Raw genomic sequence first — 24,999 nt, 5'->3', positions numbered from 1 at the left:
GAGCCTGAACTTGAATTTACTGATTCTTATAAAAAAGTGTAAATCCAACATTACAATAAATCTTTCCACGCAAGGATATTAACCACAGGCCATCAAATATGATGGGATTTTTATCAAAAGCTATAAAATTGACTTACTGTAAACTGCTGCGGCAAGCAGAAGAACAATTCCAACGAATTTGAGATCCATGTCGATTCTAAAATAAAAATAGAGAACAGTATCAGAAACTTGAATCTAGAAATAAAATGCTACTCACACCAAATGTTATTGAAATAAAAGCTAGTTTCATTGCAAGAATAGCAAATGTCAACTTTGTGTCACGACCCGTCTGCAAATTCTGTGAGTTTTTATATAACAAAAAACTTGCCTTTCAGTGTTTCACGATGCTTAGAAAACCGTCGAGTAAAACAGTTGCACTAAAAGCCCTTATTTATACCTTTTTAATAAACTGCATCTTATTGTCTTCAAGATTCACATCATCTATTCTTTATCCAATAGGATTTGTCTTTAGGGCTCGTGTTTTTTTATTTAAAAAGAAATTAGATAAGCTGATTCAAATTTGAGTTTTTCATGCGAATCAAAAGCTTTCAAATTCGCACATTGCTGCGTTGGTATGAATATTTCTCTGGTTTATTTACCGCGCAACCTTTGAAACCGTCTTTGCTGCGGTTATAAATTACATTTCATTGACATTGTACCTAAAACTTGTTGTATACTTTATACCGTGGACCGGGCTGTTCAGGATTTAAAGAGACAACACCATATTATATCAACATAAACTTTAATATTTATTCACAACCAAAAATCACTATTCCATCACCGCTTGTTACAATCTCTCCACTATACTGATTTTATTGCTGACGTGCTGCGTTCTAAATGGCCTTGAATTTATGACAGCTTCTATTTCGACTAAAATCGTGTTTAATTCCTGATAACTTAGGAATGCGCGTCATATATTCTTGATCAAACAACGTTTCACGCTTTTAGCTAATCTCATCAGCCACCTATTCATGGACTTTTTTCTACGATAAATTTCCACCTGACACATTGACTTGTGAGATGCTCATATATCTTGGGCGAATGAAATAGTTTCTTAACTTCCTTTGACATTGCCTTATACGTCTTGGCATTATAACTCATGATTGATCCAGCTACACCTCTTCTGGCACAAAACCTACGAAAGGCACGAATAAATGAAGGCACATCTAAAGATTCTATTAACTCTAAGTGAACCGCTCTAGTCGAAGCGCATGTGAACAAGCACACGTAACATTTCTCTTCATTTTTGTCTACGCCCTTTACATAAAGTGAACCCGCGAAATCAACTTCCTGTATTACTAAATGGTGGACTATCGTCTACTCTAAAGTCGGGAAGGTCTTGAGTGATATTACATTCAAGCCCTAAAACGAGAGGAAATGGTAAACGTGGAGAGCCTGTGGAGAAATGTTTTGCAACCACGCCCTTTAGATTGGCTTAAAATACATTTCAGAATATTCCTTACAGTCGTTTGTTTCCAGTCTTTTAAAACTTTTTAAATTTGGTCTGAAATATCACCCCACCTCGGCCCCGCCCCCGAGGTACTAATTTTATTGTTGTAGTTTTGAACTTTTCTCAGACACCAACTTTCTGTGCATTGGGGGCCCCCTTGCACACCCTGGCTACGCTGCTTGAACAACCTGAGGCTAAGCTACTATAAGGTGTAATTTTGAACAATGTTTTATCTAAAAAATGGGGTGTTTTTGCCATCTTGCTTTGTTTTTCGATGAATTTTTGCTAAACGTGTTGGCAAATAAAGGACGCCTCACCCACTTTGTTGGCAAATGAGGCCTGTACACCTCCCTAGAGCGCAATAGTTAGCATTTACTCTGCTTATACCCTAGTTATAATAGAACAATGCAAGAACAATCCAGCCTCAGTTTTTCTAGAAATAATCAAGAACAGCCAGCCTGAACTCAAATCTTCTGCTATACAGTCGAAATGTGTCTTCTTAGACTTAGAAAACAAAATCTTCACGTTTCCTGAACAGAGCTTTCTGTTTTCTTCCTATACTTTATCAAGGAATCTTATTCTTTATAAACAAAACCCCCATCCGTGGTGAAATCATGACTCACATTATAGCCCTCGCAATTGCTAATCTGTTGCCGCCTTAGAAGTAGTCGCATCGTTGGGTTTTTTGTGTTGCAAAGACGGTACTGTTCTTTAAAAGAATTATTTCTTAATAATGGGCAGCGTATAAGAACTGATAAAAATAATGCGGTAAAACACATAGATTGCTTTGATTTCCATGTTCCAGTTGCGGCAACACATCTTCCTGTTTTTCAAATCTGTTTCCTTGAATTTCCTAAAATCGCTTGAATATTCCTATAAAATTTCTATTACACTGCCAAAAGTACCCGAAACAAAGTTACTCATTCCATTAAAGAATTTTATATCCAACATCAATTCTCCGTCAGTTGAAAATGAGACAAGAAAACAACTCGTTTCTGTAGACTCTATACAATATTATGGTGCATACGAAATATATCCTTCGGTATCAAAACCTTAAATAGTTTATAAGCACAAAATATCTTTTTATATCTCGTAAGAGTTAAAACATAATCTATGCGCCCATTCATCTATTCAAGATTGTGATTCCAAATAAAAAAGTGGATGTGAAGCTATAAGCTTCAGTTGAATGTCCGCCATATTAGCTCAGCCTCTCCTCTGCTTCTTGACTTGAGCAACCAAATATTTGACGTGTTTGATGAAGTCTTTCTTCTGCTTAGCTTAAGGTGGATGTAGTGAGCAAGGTGCAATTAGTTCAACAATCTTCAAGAAAAATGTTCATCATCAGTTTGGTTCAAGAAAAGCAATATGCTATAGGCAAAATTACGGTGGCCCACAGGTGCCACGGCAAAACTTAATTTCTCACGGCAAAAGTTTCTTTTTTCACGGCAAAACTTTCTTCAGTAAAAAACAACAACAACAACATTCCAATTGGTGAGAAAAGATGGAGAATGGCAGGGAGATGTCAGATGTTGTATAGGTGATACTTAGATCTAATCGATGCTTTAGACGTTTTAAACTTCGCAGATTCGCGAATACCTACATCTTCTCTTGATAATTCTTGCAGAAAGACAGCCTAGAAATGGTCTAAAATTTATCTAGGTTGGGCTAAGCCAGGCCTAGATGCCTATCTCAACGACACAGTACCGCATGCAAGGTCTTTGATTCCTTTGTTTTGAAAGCAGTAATAAGATCAATTCGTTGAAAATTGGCGTGCACATAAAATTCGTGCAAAAAAATCTCGTAGGTGCACTTGCCACGCTCGATTGGGGCTTGTACAAAATCTATAAATTAGGCATTGTGTTTAATATCATATCATATCGTAATCGTTTTACTCAGAGGGTGTTTTGATGGCTAGGTACTTAATTTTTTCGTAAAATAGTAATAACAATAAATAAAAAATGGAATGATAAGCATGGGCATAATATAAGGGGAGAAAAAAATTGAAGTGGTTGCCCAACAAACAACATCCATTGTTTATGAAAATTTTGCCTGACTGACTCATAGACAGGACATATAGCTTGACAATCTGACATTCAAGCTAATGTTAACTTTCTCAACGGATTCTGGTAGTAGGGAGTTCAGGCTTTCATAATCTGCCAGGTGACTTTTTGGAAAATGCCTGGATGTCATGTGACTGATGACGTCATTTAACGGTAAAACATCAGACAAAATCATCATTAGCTCCTCACTGAAGGGTTATTTTTTAACGAAACTTACATATTTTGACTCGTCTCATTGCAAGATTTCAAATGATATATATTTAAGCAAGATTTGCCGACATAAGTATTTTCATTATGACGTCATAACAAATTTTGCATGACGTCATCAGATATTTTATTGTCATAAAATGATACGTTAGCATAATTTTGTTTTAATATGACGCTGGCTGTCAGCAAAAGCTTTTCTTCCATATGTTTTTCAATCAAAATAATTAGTATTTAGTTCATTTAAATTGAATTTGTGCCAACCGCAATAGCCAAAGTTCGAAACAGGTAGTAGTCACTATCTGACGAGTGAGTCACTTCTTACTCCGAAGTCGCAAAATCTTGCTCCCACTCTGAACCGGGGACAATTATTTCTCCGTATCTGCATTTGACTGTTGCTAAGTCGGAAAATATCTTCGCACTATTATAGGCTTCCCAAGATGTCTTCGCACTATAGGTCTTTAGCGCTGGGTATGAAAGTGTATGATTTTCTTCATGGGCAAATTCATCTCCTGCGTCACCTTCATATTCTTGTGATGTGAAGGAAGCTCTCGGAGATGAGGAAGTTGCTTTTCTGTAAACCATTTAGACTTTAAACGGTCGAGTATGTCGTCAAAATTTCAACACCAGGCTTTTGGGACATGTCTTGTAGTAGTTGCACCTAAACAGTGTAGTCCAAATAACCTTGTTAAGTTGATACAATTTAATTCTTTTCTGATTGAGTGATTATGGATCTGCTGGAACTGCTGCAGATGATTTTTTCAGATTTGATAAATATCTTTGTCCCTAAATAGCTTTTATATGTTGTTCCACTATATACTGCTGTTTCGCGAATGTCTTTGCTTTTGCGATAACTCCTTCGGAGAGACTTTTAATGATGACTTGTTTCTGGTTCTTCGTTAGCTTTTTTCACAGTAACCTTATCAATGTTGTGCTTATATGCAGTTGTCTCAGCCCACAATTCCATTAATCTGTGATAAAATACAGCAAATTTTGGAACCAAAAGTTTCAGCGATGCCTCAAATGTTGACGATTTGTTTGTTACTTATGCACATAAACCACTAATTTGTGGGTTTGCACTTCTGTGTTGCATGAACAAGCAGCACACATAAATCAGTATCTTTTGCAACAGCAACTACTTTTGCATCTTTCAAGTTACCATGCAAAATATTCTGGTTTCCGCCTTTTTGTGGTTACATCTTGGAGGGACTTCTACTTGCTTTTTGAAGTCTCCGATGCTTCTCCTCCTTAAGCTATGATAAATTGAATTGTCAGGGGCCTGTGACCCTCAGCGCTTTGAAAGAATTCGGGAGCAAATCTCATAAGATTCTCTTTTTTTCATCAATGTAAAAATACTCTTCTTACTTTGGAGTATCTTTTGCTCTCCACTTTTTATATGCACTTGCCTTGATGACTCTCTTTTGCCGTTTGCTTGCTCGTGTGCTGTTTCTAAATATTTAGCGTTGACTTTGTTTCCACTTTCATTGCTTTAGCCTCATAAGGAGGATTAGCACATCCATGAATGTTCTTGAACCAAACACTGAATGTTTCCTTGGGTTTGATGCTACGAACTCAGGCCGTCTCATCAAATCTCCATCTGGCGTTTTCTGGTGGCGTTTTTACAAAATGTTCTCACGGACTGATGACACTAGCGCTAACATAGAAGAAATATCTCGAAGAAATGAGCTATTTTGCTCGAATTGTAGGTTGTTGCTGGCAACGAAAGTTTAGTCAGAACCTTAAGCTGCATTCTGGGGCACAGAGATCCAAGAAAAGAGCGAAAGCAGTCTCAATAATGAATGAAGACCACCAAGCTTTCGTGATTGGCAAGGCTGCCTCTATCGAAAAGGCATTTTCATATCCCATCAAAACCATAACTCTAGGCTTGCAACTCCTAAAGGTGTACTGTGACAAGGAGATAAAGCTGTTCTTCTTAATTTCATGTGCAAGGAGCCAAATCCATATATAAATCCACCATCAGAAAAATGCCAGATGGAGTATTTTATTTATGAGATGGCCTTACTTCGCAGCAGAAGATAGCCTTATTGAAAAAAAGTCATGCACCTTCAGCACATCGGTAGGACATCTTGGATAGCCTATATTGCCAAGACATTCTTCCGATTTAGTGTAACATTCAAATGCGGATGCAGAGAAATCATTGTCCGGTTCAAAGTGGGAGCAAGACTTTGCTACTTCGGAGGAAGAAGTGACTCACTCGTCAGATAGTAACGACTTCTTTATTTAAACTTTGGCAATTGCGGTTGGCACAAATTCAATTTAAATGAACTAAATACTAATTATTTTGATTGAAAAACATATGGAAGAAAAGCTTTTGCTGACAGCCAGCGTCATATTAAAACAAAATTATGCTAACGTATCATTTTATGACAATAAAATATCTGATGACGTCATGCAAAATTTGTTATGACGTCATAATGAAAATACTTATGTCGGCAAATCTTGCTTAAATATATATCATTTGAAATCTTGCAATGAGACGAGTCAAAATATGTAAGTTTCGTTAAAAAATAACCCTTCAGTGGGGAGCTAACGATGATTTTGTCTGACTTTTTACCGTTAAATGACGTCATCAGTGACGTGACATCCAGGCATTTTCCAAAAAGTCACCTGGCAGATTATGAAAGCCTGAACTCCCTACTACCAGAATCCGTTGAGAAAGCAAACATTAGCTTGAATGTCAGATTGTCAGGCTATATGTCCTGTCTATCATTATAGATTTCTGCCTGATTATTGCTTTTTTGGAAACTTTTCAATGTTGGGAAACTACAGCTGCAGCTGCAGCCCCCTTAACTCCCCAGACCCTTGTCTTCTACGCCTATGTCAGAAAAGCAACCAATGGCGGCGCCAGCCGCAAAATATTGGGGAGGATTTCTGGTAGGGTCTTTGCCCCTGAGGAATCTGGGTGTCTGGGGAAAAAAAGTTTTTGGAACACGCCCCTTACTCTCTCTGAGACAGAAGCTGAATTATTTAATACATGGGGAAACAACACTAAAAATCACTCTATTTTATACGAATCTTCAATTCTAAAAACGTAAACAGTTCCTTAGTTTGAGAAAAGCATATGTTACAATGGAATCTTACGATGATTTGCAAGTTTAAAAGTTAAGAATGGGCTGCACCGGTCCCAAATCAAGTACTTGCGCTCTGTTGGCCTCATTTATTATTTCTCTTGATGGATCTCTACCTTCCGCCATCATGCTACTCATCTCACAACTGAAGATTCTGGTCAGTATTCATATCTATCTAGCAGACATTTCATTGATATAATGATTTGGCACCAACTCTATCATCATCAGGTCTCTGAAAAAGACAGTCACGAAGGCCGACATCTAATTACGGTGTACTCATAACTAACACATAATGAAATTCTGTAACGACACAGGGTTCCTTACGGACAGTATCACGTGACAATTGCATCTTTGCGCTCTGATTGCATCAGCGTCTGTAAATATTTTTTTGTATTAAGCCTGGTTCCAACTTGGTCGTTTGGGTCGTTTGACTCGTCAGAGTCGTTCCTGAAAGACACGAACGACCCAAAGAACACATTGGTTTCCTCTTGGTCGTTTGAGTCTTTCGAGTCGTTTGTTGTTGATGCTGTTCATTGCTTGCACTGAGCATCGCTCATTTAATTTTGTCGGCATGGGTGGAAGGAACGATCAGGGACGACTGCACAAGATTAGGGCAGGTGGGGCACTGTTGGTGCCAAAAGGCAAATCATTGAATTTTTCTATTAAGGTTACGGTAAACGTTTTGAACACGAAAACTGGTTTTTCCTTCCTAAAGGCCAAACGGCTTAAGGAATCTGGATAAACTATATATCATTCGATGCACAAGATTATGGCGTATCTAGCCAGATAAAAATTATTGGCAAATAATGTTAAATGTTATTTTCCATGCGAATTTACTTGTCAAAAAGTGTACCACCTTCAAAAGCTATTATGTACCCTTGCGTTTGAGGTAACAAAATCTGACTTAGACCAGCAGGAAGTGCCGGTCCTAAGCTACCAAAGTGTGTCTCAGATTTTTTAAATTCCTCCTCTTCTTTAAACTATACCCTGTCAAAAATTGGCAAATAATTTTTCCACCCTCCCGCAGCTGTATTTGGGTATAAAAGACGGACCAGAGAAAATAAAAAAATTTTGAGACACTCTTTGTTTGCCCAACGTCTGCCCTAGCCGTGTGCAAATTTTCGAGCCATTCGATTGGTCCCTTGGGTACATAATAGCTTTTTCGTACCTGCATGTAGAGGAATTTCGAGTCCGGAGAAAACGGGATTTTACTAATCGCACTTGCAAGATACACTCGTAAACCACAGTGTAATCCGGGTCAAGTCACTTGAAGATTTAAGATCAATAAGCCTGTTTAAATAAACACAGCCGTACATTGGGTATATGAATGTGCCATGCGATATTGTAAATGAGACATGCGACTACAACCGCAAAGCAACGATAATCGGCTAAAAAGGTCAAGAGATTTTCAGGCCTCAACTAAAAGTTTTGATAAAGAAATTATGGAAACCTTCGTTTACATGGGATTTTTTCCACTTTCAAAACTTCTGTTTGTTTCAAATTTGGTATCATTGTGTGCCTTGAAAGTTCGGCTATTTGAATGTGAAAAAATCGAAAAAATGATGTTTTCATCCAGAAAACGTTTACCGTAACCTTAACATAATCGAGCATCCCTAGGTCGGAGGGGGGCGAGGGTGGGGTAATATAATAAAATATTACCTTGAATATGTGCCACCCATACAGCTGGGTTTTTTACCAACAAAGATTCTAAACATAAAGAAAATGTTGACGAAATTATCCATCAATGAAAATGAAAAGCAATAAAATTTTTTCAACTTCCTCAAGTTTCCAAATTTTTGGCCACCTTCCTCAATTTCTCTTTGGCTCTACAACCTTCCTCTGGCCGGTGGCCGTCGGGCCGTGATGTTTTCCTGACTCTGTCCCCATGCTTATTATTTCATTTCTTAATTATTTCGTTGCTATTACTATTATTCTAAAAAAATTAAGTACCTAGCCATCAACCTACCCTGTGAGTAATACGATATGATATTATATTAAACACAATACCTAATTTATAGATTTTGTACAAGCCCCAATCGAGCGTGGCAAGTGCACCTACGAGATTTTTTTGAAAGAATTTTATGTGCACACCAATTTTCATGGAATTGATCTTTTTCACTGCTTTCAAAACAAAGGAATGAAAGACCTTGCATGCAGTACTGTTTCGTTGAGATAGGCATATAGGCCTGGCTTAGCCCAACCTAGATAAATTTTAGACCATTTCTAGGCTGTCTTTCTGCAAGAATTATCAAGAGAAGATGTAGGTATTCGCGAATCTGCGAAGTTTAAAACGTCTAAAGTATCGATTAGATCTAAGTATCACCTATACAACATCTGCCATCTCCCTGCCATTCTCCATCTTTTCTCACCAATTGGAATATTGTTGTTGTTGTTTTTTACTAAAGAAAGTTTCGCCGTGAGCAAGAAAGTTTTGCCGTGAAAAAAGAACGTTTTGCCGTGAGAAAGTAAGTTTTGCCGTGGCACCTCTGGGCCACCGTAATTTTGCCTATAGCATATTGCTTTTTTTGAACCAAACTGATGATGAACATTTTTCTTGAAGATTGTTGAACTACTTGCACCTTGCTCACTACATCCACCTCAAGAAGAAGAAAGTCTTCATCAAACACGTCAAATATTTGGTTGTTCAAGTCAAGAAGCAGAGGAGAGGCTGAGCTAATATGGCGGACATTCAACTGACGCTTATAGCTTCACATCCACTTTTTTATTTGGAATCACAATCAGAAGATAAAAAAAGATATTTTGTGCTTATTAACTATTTAAGATTTTGATGCCGAAGGATATCTTTTGTATGCACCATAATATTGTATAGAGTCTACAGAAACGAGTTGTTTTCTTGTCTCATTTTCAACTGACGGAGAATTGATGTTGGATATAAAATTCTTTAATGGAATGAGTAACTTTGTTTCGGGTACTTTTGATGGTGTAACAGGAATACTATAGGAATATTTTAGCGATTTCAGGAAAATTAAGAAAACTGCTTTGAGAAACAGGAAGATGTGCTACCACGACTGGAACATGGAAATTAAAGCAATCTATGTGTTTTACCGCATTATCTTTATCAGGTCTTATAGGTTGCCCACTATTAAGAAATAATTCTTTTCAAGAACAGTAGCGTTTTTACAACACAGAAAACGCAACGATGCGACTACTTCTATGGCGGCAACAAATCACAGCACAACATAACAAATTCTGCGGGAAAGATAATGTGGTAGAACACATAGATTGCTTTAATTTCCATGTTCCAGTTGCGGCAGCACATCTTCCTGTTTTTCAAAGCAGTTGCCAAAAACAAAAGGACAGATTTACTTCAAGCCTGGCTGCACAGCGGCAACAGATTAACAATTGCGAGGGCTATAGCGTGGGTCATGATTTAAGAACCGATGGGGATTTTGTCTATAAGAGAAAAAGATTCCTTGACAAAGTATAGGAAGAAAACAGAAAGCTCTTTTCAGGAAACGTGAAAATTTTGTTTTCCAAGTCTAAGAAGACAACTTTCGACTGTATAGCAGAAAATTTGAGTTCAGGCTGGCTGTTCTTGATTATTTCTAGAAAAACTGAGGCTGGATTGTTCTTGAATTGTTCTAATATTACTAGGGTATAAGCAGAGTAAATGCTAGCTATTGCGCTCTAGGGAGGTGTACAGGCCTCATTTGCCAACAAAGTGGGTGAGGCGAACTTTATTTGCCAATAAGTTTGCAAAAATTCACCGAAAAACAACCCATTTTTTAGATAAAACATTGTTCAAAATTACACCTTATAGTAGCTCAGCTTCAGGTTGTTCGAGCAGCGTAGCCAGGGGGTACAAGGGGGGCCCCAATGCACAGAAAATTGGTGTCTGAGAAAAGTGCAAAGCTGCAACAATAAAATTAGTACCTCGGGGGAGAGGTGGGGTGATATTTCAGACCAAATTTAAAAAGTTTTAAAAGACTGGAAGCAAACGACTGTAAGGAATATTCTGAAATGTATTTTAAACCAATCTAAAGGGCGTGGTTGCAAAACATTTCTCCACAGGCTCTCCATGTTTACCATTTCCTCTCGATTAATATGTTTTACCATTTCCTCTCGTTTTAGGGTTTGAATGTAATATCACTCAAGACCTTCCCGATTTTAGAGTAGACGATAGTCCACCATTTAGTAATACAGGAAGTTGATTTCGCGGGTTCACTTTATGTAAAGGGCGTAGACAAAAATGAAGAGAAATGTTACGTGTGCTTGTTCACATGCGCTTCGACCAGAGCGGTCCATTTAGAGTTGATAGAATCTTTAGATGTGCCTTCATTTATTCGTGCCTTTCGTAGGTTTTGTGCCAGAAGAGGTGTAGCTGGATCAATCATGAGTTATAATGCCAAGACGTATAAGGCAATGTCAAAGGAAGTTAAGAAACTATTTCATTCGCCCAAGATATATGAGCATCTTACAAGTCAATGTGTCAGGTGGAAATTTATCGTAGAAAAAAGTCCATGGATAGGTGGCTGATGAGATTAGCTAAAAGCGTGAAACGTTGTTTGATCAAGAATATATGACGCGCATTCCTAAGTTATCAGGAATTAAACACGATTTTAGTCGAAATAGAAGCTGTTATAAATTCAAGGCCACTTACCTATATCTATGATGATTTAAGGGGAATATCGTATCCTTTGACACCGTCACAGCTTATAAATGGACAAAATTTAGCACAAGCTTTTAACCATAGACTTGCAGAAATCCTTAGCATATACGAAGCCTTGTCCAATAGATCAAGGTACCATCATAAGTTGTTAGCAAGATTCACTCAGCGTTGGAAAAAGGAATATATTGTAGGACTTAAGGAAGTCTTTAAATCGAAACAGATTCCTAACAGTTTTTTGTTTGTTTATTGGAGTTCCGCTTCTTTACCATTAGGTGTCGCTGTTTCTCCGCTCTTCAAAATTATTTCTCTTCTTAACTTCTTCCATCCCTTCCTTTCTTGGGCCAGTGTTCTCAATTCCTCCAGATTTTCTTTGGTGTTGAGCTTTAACTGGTGACAGTAGTTATGTTCAGCTGTAATGGGGTCTTTATTATAATAGGCATTCAGATCATCATTCAGTACCTTTGGTAGGGTTGTTCTTGGTTTTCCTCTGAATCTTTTGGCTTTTATGTTTGTGAAGCACAATTCCATGGCTCTAAATGCTGATATATTTCTGTCTCTTCTCAAGATATGACTAAATAGTTCCCACCTCTGTTTCCTTATGGTGTATGATATTGGTTTTTCTCCCGTCACTTCATACAATTTCTCATTTGATATGCGTGTTGGATATCTTATTCCTAGAATTCTACGTAACTGCCTTCGGTGATATGCACCCAATCTCTGTTGTACCTTTGATGAAACTCCCCATGTTCCACAGTTGTAGAGCAGTACTGATTTTACTAATGCTCTTTATATCCTGATTTTCTTCTCAAGCTTTACTTTATCTTTCTTTAGATATATTGCATTGATTTTGTTCATTGATGCTGTGGCTAACTGCTTTCTTCTATTGATATCTTCCTCACCTCCTAATAGTGAACCCACTTTCTTTGCACTTTTCCATTCTTCTTCCTTTTTGATTTCTTTCTATTGATGGTAGTGTATTCCGCTTTGTCGTTATTGACCAATAGTTTATACTTCTTTAATACTTTGCTTATCTCGCCCACATCTTTATGTTTTATCATACTTATAAAGTCGACTGCATAGGCCATTTCTGTTGGTAATCCTTCTCCAATTCCTAACAGTATTTCTACAAAAATGTTACCAGGAAAAGACGGGTATGTAAGAGTGACAAGGCTTGAGATCCCAATGGAAACAGGAGGTAAACGTGTATTAACTCGTTCAATTCAACATCTGATTATTTTAGAACTACATGCAGATAAGAACATCGGAAAGTCTTCTAACAACGAAGATACGGTTGAGTCATAATAGTACTGTGCAGCGGCGTGCGCAGCGAATTAGAACGCAGCACGTCAGCAATAAAATCAGTATAGCGGAGAGATTGTAACATGCGGTGATGGAATAGTGATTTTTGGTTGTGAATAAATATTAAAGTTTATGTTGATATAATATGGTGTTGTCTCTCTGAATCCGGCACAGCCCGGTCCAAAGTATAAAGTATACAACAAGTTTTAGGTACCACGTCAATGAAATGTAATTTATAACCGCAGCAAAGACGGTTTCAAAGGTTGCGCGGTAAATAAACCAGAGAAATATTCATACCAACGCAGCAATGTGCGAATTTGAAAGATTTCGGTTCGCATGAAAAACTTCACAACCCAAATTTAAATCAGGTTATCCAATTTTTCTTAATAAAAAAACACGAGCCCTAAAGACAAATCCTATTGGATAAAAAGTAGATGACGTGAATCTTGAAGACAATAAGATGCAGTTTATTAAAAAGTATAAATAAGGGCTTTAAGTGCAACTGTTTTACTCGACGGTTTTCTAAGCATCGTGAAACACTGAAAGGCAAGTTGCTTGTTATATTAAAACTTTCAGAATTTATAGATGACATTTGGTGTGAGTAACATTTTATTTCTAGATTCAAGTTTCTGATACTGTTCTCTATTTTTATTATAGAATCGACATGGATCTCAAATTCGTTGGAATTGTTCTTCTGCTTGCCGCAGCAGTTTACAGTAAGTCAATTTTATAGCTTTTGATAAAAATACCATCATATTTGATGGCCTGTGTTTAATATCCTTGCGTGGAAAGATTTATTGTAATGTTGGGTGTACACTTTTTTATAATAATCAGTAAATTCAAGTTCAGGCTCACTGTTCTTAATTTTTTTCGAATATCTTTGGTTGGATTGTTCTTAAATTAATAGCGTGTAAGCAGTGAGATTGCTAGCTTTTTTGCTCGTTGTTCAAAATTGCATTTCACAGTAGCTCAGCCTCAGCTTGTTCTTTATTTGTTTTTAACTTTGGACCAATTTTTAGGCTCGTGTCTGCTGTTTTGTGTGTCTTCGAATCCAACATTGCACCTTTTTTCGTTGTTCTGTGTTTCTTTTGCCTCTTCGTTCTCTAAACGTGTCGACATTAATTGATTTTCGCGAGACGCTGAAAGGTGACTTCTAGTCGACCCTTTTACCATACGCCACTCAAAGAGTTATATTTGCACCTAAAACTGACAATTCCCTTTTAGCTGCCCATGTTCAAAAGGACAAGGAAGAAGACCCTGAAGCAGGTAAGGGAAATTCGAGTTACAGCCCTTTTTACTACCATGTACCGGTCAGTTTCATTCCGCATAGGGGGTCATCTTCATCTTCTATCATAAAAGCTGTTCCAGAGGGACAGTGTTTGTCCTTACATAAACTATTACACGACCGCAAGTTGCGCCTCTATACAAACTATAATAAATCTTTTTTATAAACTCACTGTATAAAAAACGTTAGCGAATCGTAAATTCATGAGATCTGTCGATTATAAAGTATAACTACGATTTTTGCGGGGTTTCCCTCTGAATAAATCTGTGACTAAGAAACAAGTTTTTGGGGAAATCTGGGGGCATGCTTTTTAAACTTGGGGTCTAGACCGCCCTTCTTGCTTTCTGATAGAAGGGGCAAGGGGCAAGGTGCCCTTTAAATGAAATTGCCCTTGTTATTAGTAACGAGACTCACATAATGTCCTGGCTGTTCTGCTTTTTACTTGTACAAGAATTTCTTATAACTGAAGTCAGCCCACACTTTCAAGATGTATGCAGAACAACGAAATGAAATGACAGCTACAAAATAATTAGCAGAAGCTGGAAATTTTTTCAAATGCCCTGCTACTTAAGCCTTGCCCTTTGGTCGTTCCGGTGTCCCTGGGTCCGTGCTTCGAGTCCCTGACGTGACGATTCATTGGGACCCTAGATATACATGTCCCGGTTAGTTAGAGTGTACTAACAGTTATTCTTATAAATGAAACATAGTAAAACAACCTTGTTGAGCCCTCCTTAATTTTAGAAATTGATAATTTTTGTCAATTACGAGCCACAATATTCTGATAGAATTTATCCTTTTAAACAGTTTTATGCGTGTACAGTGATGAGCGGTGGCTGGGGAACGCAAATCAAGCTAAGGGGAGGGGGGAGGGGGGAGGGTACCCTCAGCATGTCCGCGTCGGAGGTTCCGGCCAAATAGATGAAAGACAACACTTTAGATGCAACAATTAAATGAGAGACGATTTCTGTAATCACCACAATGCTTTATTTCAAGCAGCTTTTGAAGACTTCGACAAGGAGGATGAGGTTGATCAAGAAAATATTTCGAAATTTGCAAAAGACGCAGTGAATAAAGCGGATATGGACCAGTTCTTTTCAGTCAGAAATAGATACTGCACTTGCAAGGTGCCGCTTGTACTGGGAGACGAACCAGAAGAAAGCAGAGATCAAGTTCGTGAACGTATTAACTCATTTGCTGATGAAGCGCAATATGCAAGGGCTAAAGAGAATCCTGAAGTTTTGATCAAATTCGTTCAACCATACTTCAAGGCCGTGAGCCTAAAATGTCATTGCACTGCCAACGAGCCTGTTGTGAGGTCAGTTGAAGAAATATTAATATATTTTAATAATATAACATATTAATATATGAAATATTAACGTCCAGTAGGGAAACTGAGCTAGGTCTGGGCGGCCTTTTCTTGGGTACCGCCTAGGTCAAGAAATCTTAATATTTAGATAACCCGATAATTAGATATTTAGATATTTTGTTCAGGTAGCCCTAGCCGTTTTATAGTTTCTACTATTGATCTGATTTATTCCCCAGAACAAAAACATTTTACTTCAAGACCATTTTTTGTAGTAAGTAATCGAAGATATTTAAGTGTCCCTTATGGCAAGCCGTAGTGGACAAAAGGTGGTTGAAAAAGAAACCATACGTTGAGATTTATATCATTAGGGTCTAGAATAATTGACATGTGGTTGAAATCATGATAAGTTCTTAAAGTGGTGCTTCAGTTCTCCTCCAACAGCCTTGAGTTTCAAATCATGGTGTCTGAGTTCTTCGAATTTGTAGTGTCCGAGAAATTTCGAATTTTTAGTGTTCGAGTTTTTTCGAAATTGAACTGTGCGAGTTTTTTCGAATTTGTAGTGTCCGAGTTTTTTCGAAATTGAAGTGTCCGTGTTTTTCGAAATTGAACTGTGCGAGTTATTTTGAATTTGTAGTGTCCGAGTTTTTTCCGAAATTGTAGTGTCCGAGTTTTTTCGAAATTGAAGTGTCCGAGTTTTTTTCGAATTTGTAGCGTATGAGATTCTTCGAAATTGTAGTGTCCGAGTTTTTCGAATTTGTAGTGTCCGAGATTCTTCGAAATTGTGAATTCCGAAGACAGATTTTGCAGGGGGGCGGATAATTGACAAAAATTGTTCCTTGAAAATAGCGACAGATGGTTCAAGTCTAAGCTCTGGTTCAATATTGTTCTATTCAGATAAACAGTGAGGATAAAAACTAGATTTTAATTTTTCTCTTCTTGCCATTATTTGCCCTACGATGCTCTGACTACGAAGATAATAATGGCACTAATAAAGGTGAGGGATTGGATCCATCATATAACTGGGGGTGAAATTATTCCCAATCTTATAAAACAAAGTAAGTCGTCTGCTCCTACGGGAACTTAATGATTCCCAGCCAGGCTCCGCATACAATTTTTGTCCGCATACCTTCATACCTCCGCATACCTTCATACCTCCGCATACCTTCATACCTCCGCATACCTTCATACCTCCGCATACCTTCAAACCTTCGCATACTTTCATACCTCCGCATACCTTCATACCTCCACATACCTTCATACCTCCGCATACTTTCATACTTTCGCATACCTAGTAGTGTAGAGCCAAAAAATCTAGAGGAGGGCCATGCGATAGATCTTTCTCTATTTTGCATACAAATTCGATTGTTTTCAATTGTTTTTGTTTGCATGGCAACTCAAAATCAATTTCTCTACTTTTTCATTTTGAAGGGTAAAATCATCTTCCAATGTCTACCTGTTACTTGAGTAGAAAAATCTTAAAAATATATAATTTAGTTATCAAGAAGGCTATTCAAGTCACACGTTATTGCAAATGTTAAAAAGTAATATTGGTTAATCAAAGATTTGATCCTGGCAGAAATTAGCAAATATATTTTAAAATTACCCAATAAAAGGGAGAGGGCGCAGCCCCCTGAGCCCCCTTTTCTGCAGCTCTTGATGAAGGGTGGTCAGCAGTAAAATTTACCAACGAAGATGTCAATGAAGACAAAATTTCAATTAACAACAATAGTGGTTCCTTTGAAGACTGTTGCTACGAGGTATATCTTTATCCAATCACTTAATATTGACTGAGTAATATGTTAACCGAGTTATATGTTAACCGAGTAACATGTTAACTGAGTAAAATCCTTCCTTTTCTCTTACTATTTAGGCTGTTGGAGTTCGTACATTTGGCTAAAGTCGCTGAAAATAAAGCAAAGGTCGAATTCTTGAGTAAACTGCGTTCCTTGGTCGAGGTCGTGAAGAAGCAATAGTAGACGTTAAAGAGACAGAATCAGTTCTGAGCTTGGTTCTAATTTTTTAGCTTAACTGACTCTACACTTAAAAGGACGTTAAAAGGAACTTTTTTCTCTAAGCTGTTTGTATTTCTTGAACAGATTTATAGATAGCACGTTTTTCTTTAGCGTTTTATATTACAGCAGACATTTTTGTGGCTTCAGTGTTTTACTAATGTCTTTTCTTTTCACTAAAAAACTAACAACAATTTCTTTACAAGAAACAAGGATCAAGATTGACCTAAAGACCATTTCTCGTTGGCGTCAATATGTTTTATGTCAATTAGACCACCACATTGATGCAGCATAATAATTTAACCTATTCATGGGTGAAGTCAAAAATACGGAACTTTCGTATTTTGCTTTGTCGTTTGGTTTACGCTTTTTCTTATGAGAAATAAGGGTCGAAATAGTGTACTCAAGTTTTTAATGCTGCGGTCAATTTCGGCACTGAGAGGCCCTTCACATGAGAAATTTCAGACCGGTTTGAACTCGCGCCGGTCTGAGTTCAACAATGTTGGGTGTAAATGTTAGGCCAGTTTGGCCACCCATGTTGGACGATGTTTGTTTGTAACCTTATTTTAATTCGATATTGCTTCTAGCGATACATATATATATATATATGGATATATACACATACAACTAATGTAAATCGAATCAACTGTATAACAAATGAAAAGGAAATAACTAAGGAAATAAATACGTACGTACATAAGCTAAAATTTTGAAGCAACTTGGATATGAAAGGACAAAATTTACAGGATATCGATATCATTATATTTGCAAACGTTGCATTAACAGCTAGGACAATCCCATCGTTTTATCATACGTTTGAAGCTGTTAAGATTGTCAGCTGATTTTAGTTCATTTGGCAGACAGTTCCAGATCTGAGGTCCTATGGCTCTAAGGCTCTAGGAGCCGAAAGTTACTTGGTTTGGTCGAAAATTATTTAAGTTTTCAGGATTCCGAAAAGGATGTTTTAATGTTCTTGAACTAAAAATGCTATGCATAAAATGTAGATTGTCTTGAATATTTCGATACAGAGGGTTCTCTGACGAGCAACTTGCATTGTACACTTTTTTGACCTAGTAAGAAGATCGTCATAGGAACTTTTATGATCAGTGTATAAAAATCTTAGCGCGCTTTCCTGTATCCTTTCAATTTTCTAGAGTGATTTTGAAGACCAAAAATACGAAACTAAAGGACAATAGTTAAAATTCGAGTACACAAAACTTTGAGCCAAAACTTCTTTTTCAGCGAAACCAATAAATGACTTGAGTCACTTAAGAACGTTCAGTTGTGCCGCAGCTTTTTTACAAAGGTTTGTGAATAACAGCCACTGATGGTAAGTAAGCATAGTTCAACTCTCAATCAATGAATTTCCCTGAGATGCAAAAGTGATGTAAACACAATTTGTAGCTGAAAAATATGTTGTGTGGGTGAAAGTTCAATTTGTAGTCTAGTGCTGTAATATGATTGGCATTCTAACAAAGTTTTATCGTATGCGATAATTACCATCGACCCAAACACATAACTTTGTCTCGATTTATTGCGTCTCTCATCCCTTATGCCGTAGTCACTCCCTAGCCACGCCCGGCCCAGTTGACTGCTTGAAAAATTGAAGGAAGGTTTTGACGGGATAAACTTTGACCGGGGGAAGGTTCCGGACTCTGGTTCTACTCAACGAACTGGAACACTTCGAGAAGTGTTTGGTATAAAGTGTTGCAAGATACAACCAAATTTGAAACCAGCATTTGAAGACAATCAGCTTCAGTGAGGGCAAGGCCATTTTTTACTTAAGCGAAGCAAAACAAATGATCGTAAACTTCACCTACAACAAACACTTTTTAACGTGTATACTCTAACGGTCCCATAAGTCTACTTCGAACGAGGCCGAAATGTCGGATGCTTTATTCGGTGGGCTTGATTGATAGCGCTTGTTAAAGATAGTGCTCTCGAGGGGAAAATCAATCAGTTCAAAACTCACTGATCACCACTCCAATTGAATTACGTAATATTTCATTACACGTTAGGTGCTAAAATAATACTAGTTACGTGGCAATAAAATTGAAAGGCAAAAATCAACAAACAAAATTTGTTGCCATGCAGTAGTATATATTCTGCACGAATGGATATCCTTTTGTAGAATAACAAAAAAAGAAATTGATTTGCAGAATAACAGAACAAAGATATCCACACCTTTGGGACAATGAGAGGGCCAATCAGCAGATTCTGTAGGAGAAAGTATAAATAAAGGCGACGGCTTCCATTTCAGTGACATTCGTCTGCAACTGGCTCAGCGACGACATCAGAAACAGGGTAAATATATATACATTCTTACAACATTAAGACAGGCAGCAGAAGAAAACCAGTCTTCAATTAAACAATTCCATGATATCAAGCTAAAGCTAGCATCGTTCTTTATCGATCGCATATTTGTTATGAATATATTTGACGCTTGCTATATTTGAACCTTCAATCGGACGTAAGCCTAATTTTTCAACTTTTGTCCAACAGATACAACATGGATCTTAAATTTCTTGGTATTTTACTTCTCTTGGCAGTAGCAGCTTATGGTGAGTAAAAATTGAACTTTTTTCTTATTTTTAAAACGGAGCTCTAAACTATCCTGCATCATATTTTTAAAACGGAGCCGTTAACAACCCACAGCCCAAAGGCTCTTCGAATTTCCACTCTAGTGTGACTTTGGATTTAGCAATAGGAAAAAGTAAAAAATCAAATCAAATATTCGTATGCGATTACTGATATACAACCAACCCAAATGTGCAGAAATGCTTTTGAAGATTAAATAAATCCTAAATGAATGACATTTGAAAAACTACCTATTTCTCACCTTGAAAACTAATGCATGTTATCTTGGTGTTCTTTCAAGCTGATCCTTCTGCGGAGATTGAAGAGATTGAAGACCCTGTTGAAAATGATGGTAAGATAAAAGTTATTTGGATTGATTTGTTTTGCTTCCGTCAGAGAATGAATTTAGAAACAAGGATATATCCGATAACAGTCCTAAGGTGAAAACGAATGTCTACACATTAGCGATTTTCATGATTATGTAGATAGATTCTAAAACTGCTAGATGGAATTGCGATCGGGCTTTGCCAATAATCCGAAACATGTCGCCATTAACTGGGTATATATATTTCCTAGCGTAGAGTTTTCGGTATGTGTTCTGACGTTTTCAATAGGCAAGCGGCACTGATTGGTCAACCTATACAGTCATGTGCTCGTGTTTCTGATTGGCCTATTTCGATCCACAACTGGGTATATATATTTCTTAGCGTAGAGTTTTCGATCTATGTTCTGACGTTTTAAACTTTGAAGAGTGTCAGACGAAAAGCTTTAGTTTACTAAATGTTTGCTTTTTTCAAAGCCATTTTCTGACGTTTTGTACTCTGAAGAGTGTCAGACGAAAAGCTTTAGTATTCTCAAATTTATGCTTTTTTCAAAGCCATATACACAGGGGCGTCGAGAAGGGGGGTTGGGAGGGGCAAAAGGTCCGGAGCCCGTGCTTCGATGGGGCCTGTAATAAAGTAACATATAAAGTGTTTTGGCTAATTCTTGTAAAAATCCTTAAAAACCATTTTAACAATTGTACCTAAAAAGGCGTTTCCATTGTTCTCCGATCACCCCTGGGCCCGAGCTGTCTCCCAACGGCCCTGCACAATATTTATGTTTTGACTTTTCCATACATTAATAAGCATTCATTTTCCTTATTTTATTCTGCAAACTTTCAGAAATCATAGCCGTAAATCACGGGTCACATGAATGATACGAAATTTATTTTTCACAAACATCAAATACTCGATGTTGAATCAAACTGCGTTTAGTATTAAGAGTTTGCTGATATATTCTATGCTGTTTTATATTCTATGCTATATTTGTCTGATTGATAATAATTCTTTGTTGTAATTAGAAGCTCTTGATGATGAAATGGATGATGACGATGAAGATCTCTCTGATGACTTGGCGTTTGATGAAGAAGACTTACGTGGCAAACTAAGAAGAAAAACTAAGAAAGTGCCATACTTCTCCAAGGGAAAGTACTGTGTCTGCAGCAAGCAGAAACAATCAAAAGAAGACGAGACAGAAGATATAGCTGAAAAGGATGTACAAGACCATATTGATGACGTTGCAGAGGATGTCGCCAATGCAATCAATAAGCCAAGGAAACGACTCAGACCAAGCAAAAAACACTGGAAATTGGCCTTGAGAAAACTCGTGTATCCATTTTTCAAAGCTGAAACCCTTGGATGCTTCTGCACACGAAACAGAGCTGTTGTCAGGTTGGTGTTTCGCCTGTCTTTTGTATTTTTTTTTGTATTTGTTGCTACCTGGCATCCGAAGGTAGTTTTTAGGACACTGAGAAGCTATGCTTATCGAGCAGTGTCCTGGTCCTCTCTCTCGATGTGACCACACCTCATGATTCCTACGCCTGGAATTACAGAGAGCTGGCGACTCTCCCCACTCTGGGTGAAAGTTTGGTCATGCCAGGGACTCGAACCACAGACCCTTTGGTCTGTAGTCAGCGCCTCTAACAACTGAGCCATCCTCGCACCTGGCTCAACTGTCCTAGAGGATGTTTGCTTGAGGAGGGGTCAAGACTTTGTTTTTACGATCAGGGAATGATTGTATTTATATTGATTGTATTGGGTTACAAAGTAGACTTTGGGTGACAATTGACACCTTCTTTGTATGTTGAATAGTTGCATGCATTTAAACCATGAAAGAGACTTTCTTTGCAATTACACATGCAAGGTTTTCAAGAGAAATGTTTGTTCATTCAAACCACAAAATAAGCTTTTAAACCAGTCAGACAGCACTTCATTGTCTAGAAAGCAGCACATTAATGTCTTGATGACAGTAGCTTATAAAACCGTATGTTTTGAAAAGAAAAAAGCAGAAAATTTTTGTTTTTACGTTGCTTCTCTTTGATGAAACTAATAGTAATAATTTTTCTTGAAGATTGTTGAACTACCTGCACCTTGTTCACTACATCCACCTTAAGCAGAAGAAAGTCTTCATCCAACACGTCAAATATTTGGTTGCTCAAGTCAAGAAACAGAGGGGAGGCTGAGCTAATATGGCGGACATTCAACTGACACTTGCTTGTAGCTGAACTTTCTATTTGGAATCTTCAAATATCAAAGTAGCACACACATTAAGTTAATGAAGCTCTTCATACTTTTGTATGCACCATAATTTATCATTAAAAAATTAACTTATTTGTAGAGACTCAACGTTTGTACTTTTTTTAAGAGACTCTTTTACCTTCTATCTACTATTTCTGCATATTTTGAGGGAGAAAGGCAATGTTAATGTAAAAATCCCCACAAAGGGAAGATGTGTCACAAATATTCTTGAAAATTGACAATTATGTTACTTGGTGGTAATGTGATACATATCATGCAACATAACAGAAAATAATTTTACAATAGAACAATGTAGCTTAAGACCAATCAGCTGTAAACACCTAACTAAGGCAACTGCTTAGCCATGGGAAACATTTTGATAATTTCTACTTAATTTGGTGAGGCTGAGCTATAAAAGCTTCAATTTGATGTAAAAATTATTCTGGGGCCCCTGTTTGTGTGGGGCCCTTTGATATCAAACTAAGATGCCCTAAAGCCCTAAACTGCTTTAAATAGTCCAACGATTTCCATGTGAAAATATTTGCAAAAAGCTGGAAAACAAAAATGTCCTTTTCATGATTTATGGGTGAAGATAAAGGAGATTATAATAGAACTCTTTCATTCTTCTAATTTAAATAATTCCTCGCTGATAAGTATGTATCTAGCATAAAAAGGCAAGAAAAACTTTGAGAAATAACTAAAAGCAGTTTCTGATAGACATGTTCTTTATACACAGTGCCACAGAAAAAACTGATTTTGACTTCCAGAGAAAATCACTTATGCTGAAAATCTGTCATGGCTAGCAAAGCAGTAGTAGTTTGAGGTTTGAAACTGAATCTAGGATTTAGGTACTTAAGACTTTTTTATCCAAATCTAGAGGCAAATATGATATAAGCCAACTTTAAGTCCAATTAGACTTAAGAATTATTCTGTCCTTCGAAGCAACAAAGGGGTTAATTATATGCAAAATTCATTTATAAACATGAGAAAGATCAACCGTTTCCTTTTGGGGTCTGATGTTTTACCTCCCTGGATTCTTAAGTGCATTAATAAGTTCAAAGTTAAGAGTTATAGCCAATAGTCTTGATGTGAACCAAATTTTCCAGTTATTCTTAAGTGTGTGCATATTTTTCAGCTACATTTGTGTTTACATCACTTTTGCATCTCAGGGAAATTCAATGATTGAGAGTTGAACTATGCTTACCTACCATCAGTGGCTGTTATTCACAATCCTCAAGGTTCTGCAAGTAAAGGAATAATTTTAGAAATAATGTTTAAAAATGCCAAAGACATTTCCTACTCCTAAAGGACTATCTCAAGCAGGGACACTGAAAGGGAGACAGGGGCAAATTGCCTAAGGGCTTTGAGGTCTAGGAAGCCTCATAGAGAAATTCTTTTTTAAGATTGCACAATTATACAATTTATACAATTGCAAAAAAATAACTGCAAAAATATTGACAACAAAACCTGGTAACAAAATTTTTTTGCTCACTTTGCTGTTTTTGTTTTGCCCCAGTGCCTCCCATGGCCACTAAAACTTCTTGACAGCCATGATCTCAAAAAGATCATTTGATTTAACATGACACACTTTTTTCCAATCTCAGCTGCGAACAAATTTAGAAATTCATTTTGTCATATTTGAAAAAGCTCTTGAATTTGAGCCACACCCAACACCACCCCATCTTTCGGGTGTGCAAGAGTGTACTCGTAATTTTACAAAATTTATCGGGAGTGTAGCTGCCATGGAATCCATACTGGGTTGCAACTGCTTGATTAAAATTAGCTAATTCTAAATGGTGCATTGTGTTATTAATTATGTTAATGTAACCTAGTTGTGTATCTTGCAAGGTTGCATCGAATTTATTCATACATTATCATATTTTACCCGTCTAACATCACCCGCTATTTCAAAGTTAGTGATTTCAAGACACCCTGGTTTATCTTTTCCTCCTTGAAACAACTTCTTCGTTTAAAAAATGTATTTCCTACCCTTCACTAGTAAAGCTTTATAGAAATAAATTAACGGATAATGTTCACTTACTTTTTGAAAGAGGGAGTAAATTGAAATTGCACAGTCTTCACTACAACAGATTCACTGTATTTGTTATTTCGTTTCTGCAGTCGTTTTCCCGCCAAGTGAGCCTCGATTTGACGATAATCTCGGTCGAAAAAGAAGACAGGCTTTGTTTTCCGGTGCATGCTTCCCTGCACGTTCTCTTCGTTTGTTTTTCTGAACTTTCCTGGAAAGTTCCCAGATAAATAGATTTAAAATTCATTCAATTCAAAAGGATTTTATTCAATTTTGGTTTTTTACAAATTCTTAACAGCCGCATCTTTCTGAGGTCAAAGGCATTGTTGTCATTATAAGAAGAAAAGAACTTTTTTTAGAGTCCATTTTTAGATTTTTCATATAATTCAATATCGTTGGCAACAATGAACAAATAATATTTTAGCACATGCTGGTGTTCATAAGATGGTTTATTGCCTTGTTTG

General features: G+C 37.1%; 3 protein-coding genes across 8 annotated transcripts in view; 2 read left to right on the top strand and 1 right to left on the bottom strand.

Moving 5' to 3' along the window:
* The window catches only part of LOC135692843 (uncharacterized), a 152,459-nt gene that overhangs the window by 3,485 nt on the left and 123,975 nt on the right, over window positions 1–24,999 (bottom strand). For 2 of the 4 annotated variants that reach the window (XM_089111627.1, XM_089111633.1), the window contains exons 1-2: window positions 368–421; window positions 138–196 (exon numbers count right to left, since the gene is read on the bottom strand). In XM_089111627.1, the coding sequence (XP_088967753.1) occupies window positions 138–189 (52 nt within the window). In that variant the 5' untranslated portion in view covers window positions 190–196; window positions 368–421. Of the gene's footprint in view, window positions 1–137; window positions 199–367; window positions 422–24,999 lie in introns of those variants that run through there. The other 2 variants (XM_089111624.1, XM_089111630.1) reach the window with 1 other exon arrangement.
* On the top strand, window positions 13,240–17,515 carry LOC135692856 (uncharacterized). 2 transcript variants are annotated; one of them, XM_065211189.2, is made up of 5 exons: window positions 13,240–13,317; window positions 13,429–13,487; window positions 13,996–14,037; window positions 15,050–15,371; window positions 17,233–17,515. In XM_065211189.2, exons 2-5 carry the CDS (start codon window positions 13,436–13,438, stop codon window positions 17,333–17,335), a joined length of 519 nt encoding a protein of 172 aa, XP_065067261.2. In that variant the 5' UTR covers window positions 13,240–13,317; window positions 13,429–13,435; the 3' UTR covers window positions 17,336–17,515. The 2 variants fall into 2 exon arrangements, with proteins under 2 accessions (XP_065067261.2, XP_065067262.2); XM_065211190.2 differs by having other exon boundaries at window positions 13,244–13,317; window positions 15,053–15,371.
* LOC135692853 (uncharacterized) lies at window positions 17,957–22,614 on the top strand. Of its 2 annotated transcripts, none has more exons than XM_065211184.2 (5): window positions 17,957–19,675; window positions 19,874–19,932; window positions 20,250–20,300; window positions 21,294–21,660; window positions 22,340–22,614. In XM_065211184.2, the coding sequence occupies exons 2-5, from the start codon at window positions 19,881–19,883 to the stop codon at window positions 22,449–22,451; spliced, it is 582 nt and encodes a 193-aa protein (XP_065067256.2). In that variant the 5' UTR covers window positions 17,957–19,675; window positions 19,874–19,880; the 3' UTR covers window positions 22,452–22,614. The 2 variants fall into 2 exon arrangements, with proteins under 2 accessions (XP_065067256.2, XP_065067255.2); XM_065211183.2 differs by having other exon boundaries at window positions 17,968–19,675; window positions 21,291–21,660.

The sequence above is a fragment of the Rhopilema esculentum genome, chromosome 3, assembly GCF_057945365.1.
Source record: "Rhopilema esculentum isolate cy_ngs chromosome 3, ASM5794536v1, whole genome shotgun sequence".
Lineage (NCBI taxonomy): Eukaryota > Metazoa > Cnidaria > Scyphozoa > Rhizostomeae > Rhizostomatidae > Rhopilema > Rhopilema esculentum.
This window is presented reverse-complemented; position numbering and strand designations above follow the sequence as displayed.

Excerpts from the sequence above, each read along its gene's own strand:
- LOC135692853 (XM_065211183.2), top strand. The coding sequence starts at position 19,881 with ATGGATCTTAAATTTCTTGGTATTTTACTTCTCTTGGCAGTAGCAGCT. Across the intron at positions 19,933-20,249 it reads CTTGGCAGTAGCAGCTTATG|CTGATCCTTCTGCGGAGATT; the intron begins GTGAGTAAAAAT and ends TGTTCTTTCAAG. Across the intron at positions 21,661-22,339 it reads CGAAACAGAGCTGTTGTCAG|ATTGTTGAACTACCTGCACC; the intron begins GTTGGTGTTTCG and ends TTTTTCTTGAAG.
- LOC135692856 (XM_065211189.2), top strand. The coding sequence starts at position 13,436 with ATGGATCTCAAATTCGTTGGAATTGTTCTTCTGCTTGCCGCAGCAGTT. Across the intron at positions 14,038-15,049 it reads GGAAGAAGACCCTGAAGCAG|CAGCTTTTGAAGACTTCGAC; the intron begins GTAAGGGAAATT and ends CTTTATTTCAAG. Across the intron at positions 15,372-17,232 it reads GCCAACGAGCCTGTTGTGAG|GCTGTTGGAGTTCGTACATT; the intron begins GTCAGTTGAAGA and ends CTTACTATTTAG.